This window comes from Artibeus jamaicensis, unplaced genomic scaffold (genome assembly GCF_021234435.1).
Source record: "Artibeus jamaicensis isolate MK-2021 breed Jamaican fruit bat unplaced genomic scaffold, CSHL_Jam_final contig_196, whole genome shotgun sequence".
NCBI classification, from domain to species: Eukaryota; Metazoa; Chordata; class Mammalia; order Chiroptera; family Phyllostomidae; genus Artibeus; species Artibeus jamaicensis.
The window spans coordinates 1,043,000-1,046,967 of record NW_026521401.1 but is presented as its reverse complement, the minus strand read 5'-3'; the positions used below and the strand labels follow the sequence as shown (position 1 = coordinate 1,046,967).

Sequence of the window (3,968 nt, the reverse complement as noted above, 5' to 3'; positions counted from 1 at the left end):
GACCAAGGCTCAGGCAGATTATGTAACTGGTTCAGCATTCTCCTCCAGGAGAGGCAAAATGAAATGAGAAAGCAGTTCTCCTGCTACCTGGGCCAGAGGTCTTTCCCCTCACCAGTGATCCCGGAGGGCCGGCCACCGTTCTCACCTGTATGTGATCACACATAAGTATGAACCATGCAAAGATTTATGTTTTCGATTTAAGTGACTTTCCTTTATTCTGAGATTATACTTTATTTTGTGTTAAAAAATCTTTTCTTTTTTCAAGTGCTGGTCATGGTAGACAGTAGGGTTTGGGGGTGGGCAGTAGGTAGGATTTTTATGTGACAAAATTAAAAGTTGGCAGCTCTATTCTTGGTCTCTAGAATGTGCTTGGAAATATTAGAGGTCTCTGAAATCTCAAAGTTCAGATTCACTGAACACTTTCCACTCTCTCCCCAGGCAGCTCCCTAGCACTGCCAGTTCCCTTCATTCAGGGATTTGGGAGGTCTGCAAGGGCCTGGAGAGAGGTGTGCCAAGCCTGCTGGGCTGAGAGTGAGAGTAGGAGGGCTGTCCCTAGCGCCCTTTGAGGGAGGGGCAGGGATGGGTGTGAAATCATCTCCCTGAACTTCAGGAGAGTGCCAGCTGTTCCTGACCAGCCTGGGCATTTTCTTCTCCCTCCTCTCCCCTGCTGTCCTGGCAGAATGGACAGTGGTGAGGAACACATATCCCACCAATGAGAAGGGGGTGGACACAGCTGACCGCACCCCTGGGGACCTGCAACCTGCAACCACCAGCTCCCACCCCCTCCTGAACCCTTGATCCCTGGTCCTGCAGCCCCAGCCCCCAGCTCTCTGTTTGCCTACTCTATTTGCCTAGCCCCAGGGACAGAGCTGATCCTTGAACTCTAAGTTCCACATCTCCCCTGGGACCAGTGAGCAGTTGCAAGGCCTGGGCTGAGCTTATCAGCCTCCCATCCCAGCCCTTCTCTCCAGCCCCTGCTGGAGACATAAATAGGCCCAGAGAAAGCTGCTGCTCAGAGACTGTTGAAGCTCTTGCTCCAGGTAAGTACAGCTCCCTGCTCCAGGTTCCTCTGGCTTCCTCAGCCCTGAGGCTCAGGCTCTGCTCCATGCTGGGGCTCTGGATACCTGAGGCCTTCTCCCACTTGTGACTCTCCTTCTCCTCTCCTGCCTGGAATAAGTGGGGGAACACAGAGCTCCCCTACACCACAGGCCCACCCACAGCCAGGCCCCTCTTCTCCTTCAGGTCACCCAGGATGAAAGTGGTGGTGTTGACCTTGGCTGTGTTCTTCCTTACAGGTAAGTGCCCCCCAACCTAGAAAGCCACCCATCAGGAGGGCTCTTCTCCCTAAACCCCCGTAATGTGCCCTTCAGGACACAGGGACCCGAATTTCTCACTAGACCCCTCTCTCCTGCCCCCAAGCCTGGCCTGGAGCTGGCCTGAACTGAACAAGTCTCCTCTCCTACCCCAGGGACCCAGGCTCAGCATTTCTGGCAACAAGATGACCCCCAGTCACAATGGGACCAAGTGAAGAATTTAGCAGACTCAGTCAAAAACAGTAGCAGAGACTATTTGGCCCAGTTTGAAGCCTCCGCCTTGGGAAAACACTTAAAGTAAGGACCCAGCCCCGGGGTCTGGGATGGGGCAGGGGCTGCTGGTCCTGAGGGGCAGATGCCAGGCCTGTGGGAAGATGTAGCCAGACTGGCCGAATCCCTACATGCTATTTCATGGGATCCATAGCTGGATGGAGAAACAGGAATGGGATCCCCAAGCAGGGTCACAGCCTCCTAGCAAGGGACAGACCAGTGCTGCCCAGTTAGTAATCACAGCATCACATTCTGTCTGCAAGTGCAACAAGCAGCTTGCAGTTCTGCAACTGCCCAGCCATAGGGATGGCTATCTTCAGAAAAGAGAATGGTCTGAAGTATAGATATGAGGTCCTTGAATGGCTCAGCTTTGGAGGCCACCAAGACTGAACACCAACCCCGCTCTGTCTCCCACTAGCTCTTCAGTTTACAGAATGTGGAGGGTGGGCACAAATGAGTTGGGTGAGACACTGCATGGGAAAAGCCAAGCCCAGGTCTGACCCCCAGCTACTATACATTCAGGGACAGATGTTGCCCAGCTCTCACCACAGATAAACTGGGGCACTGGGCCTGCAGCTCCGGGAGTGTCTTGGGTGCTTGGGAGGTTCCTTCTTGAGGCCTCTCTCCCCTCCTCCAGCCTGCAACTCCTGAACCGCTGGAACAGCATGGGCTCCTTGGCCACCGAGCTGGGTAAAAAGGTCACCCCGGTTGCCCAGGATCTCTGGGATAAACTGGAAAAGGCTACAGCTGAGCTGGCACAGAAGATGAACAAGAAACTGGAGGATGTGAAGCAGATGGTGAAGCCCCACCTGGAGGACTTCGAGAAGTGGCAGCAGGACATGGAGCTCTACCATGAGAAGGTGATGCCAGTGGCCCAGGAGTTGCACGAGGGCACACGCCAGAAGCTGCAAGAGCTGCAGACAAAGCTGAGCAATTTCAGCCAGGACCTGCGAGGGAAGCTGGAGCCCTTCCACGACCAGCTGCACCAGCACTTCACCACCAAGCTGGAGGAGTTCGGGGAGCACAGTGCTGACCTGTCTGAGTTGTACAACAAGGCCAGCAAGCAGCTGCAAGAGCTCCATGAGAAGGCCACGCCTGTGCTGGAGGACCTCCAGGAGGCCCTGCTGCCCATATGGCATAACTTCAAGACCAAATGCATGGACTCCGTAGCTGCCATCGATGAACAAAAGAAGCCTACCACCCAGTGAGATGCCATTGCTGCTGGGACTCCTTCTGGCCCCTCTTCTCAGGTTCCCATTTCCATCGCTTGGTTTCTTAAAATAAACGTTTACAAAGTGGGATTCATGTTTTGGCTTTTATGCTTTTTGAAGATTCAATTATGACTTTTAAGCAATAAAAGATTTTCAAAAAATACTCTTGGGAGAATAAGGATGGGGTGTGGGCTGCTGGAAGGGACTCTGGGAAGGTGTGGCAGAACCTGTGACTAGGAGGTAGTCAGAGCTTGTCCTCTCTGGAACCTCAGCCTCTCAGGGACTTAATGTTGGAGAAACTGCTAGGTGCCTGCCGCTTGGGAATGAGGTCATGTGAGTCCCTTTTCTAGGGAGGATCAAGCAGAAAAAAAATAGAAGGCTAGGCAAAAATCCAGTGCTAAGTGCCCTGAAAGAGTCTCAAACAATAAGTACTGCAGCTGTGTCTGGGGAGGGAATGGAGGCATGGCTGGTGGTGCTGGGAGAAGTGGGTGCCCTGTCCCCAGAGGTGTTCCCTTGGACAGAGGAAGGAGCCTCTCCCAGCTCTCTGGCTCTGGGAGGGTTAGGGCGGGCTTCAAGGAGCACTTGAAGGATTGGGGCAGGTTCAGATGAAGAGCTTGGCCCTTGCTTTTTCCTCCTTTCTTAATTAAACAACATTTAATCAAACGCTTCCCTTTTCCTTTTTCACAAGAGCAGCCTGCCACTCCTCACTCCTGCCCTATCCAGAAGCAGCTACTGTGTCCTCAGGCACAGCTGTGCAAGCCAGGCAGCCAGCCACGGAGGAGCTCCGAGCACAGCCATTCCCTCTATCTTCCAGCTCTGGCCTGAGTCAGAAAAATAATCACCACCTCTTGCAGGGAGTTACCACATTTTCATCTTTTTCAAGATGCCTTCATATCCATCATCTCACTGCATCCTTCCCAAAAGTTTGGGTATGGAGGAGGAAAGTGAAGCTCAGAAATCGGAAGTCACTGGCCAAGGTTGAAGAGCAAGATGGAAGAGGTTGCCCTCTTCAGAACCATTTGCCCTGGACATCTGGGTGTGCACACATGTATATGTCCTCTCATGCACATCCCTATTCACACCCTGCCCCTCTTCACACTCAGCTATGTATAGCCTGCTGTGCATGCACACAAGTTCATAGAGCTTCAAAGGTCTGGACAGTGCCTTCATGAAG

At 52.9% G+C, this 3,968-nt stretch overlaps 1 protein-coding gene across 1 annotated transcript; it reads left to right on the top strand.

Moving 5' to 3' along the window:
- The first annotated feature begins 889 nt into the window (after positions 1 to 889).
- On the top strand, positions 890 to 2,884 carry APOA1 (apolipoprotein A1). The gene is made up of 4 exons (XM_037152875.2): positions 890 to 1,040; positions 1,243 to 1,295; positions 1,469 to 1,610; positions 2,221 to 2,884. Exons 2-4 carry the CDS (start codon positions 1,253 to 1,255, stop codon positions 2,789 to 2,791), a joined length of 756 nt encoding a protein of 251 aa, XP_037008770.2. The 5' UTR covers positions 890 to 1,040; positions 1,243 to 1,252; the 3' UTR covers positions 2,792 to 2,884.
- Positions 2,885 to 3,968: the final 1,084 nt, after the last annotated feature.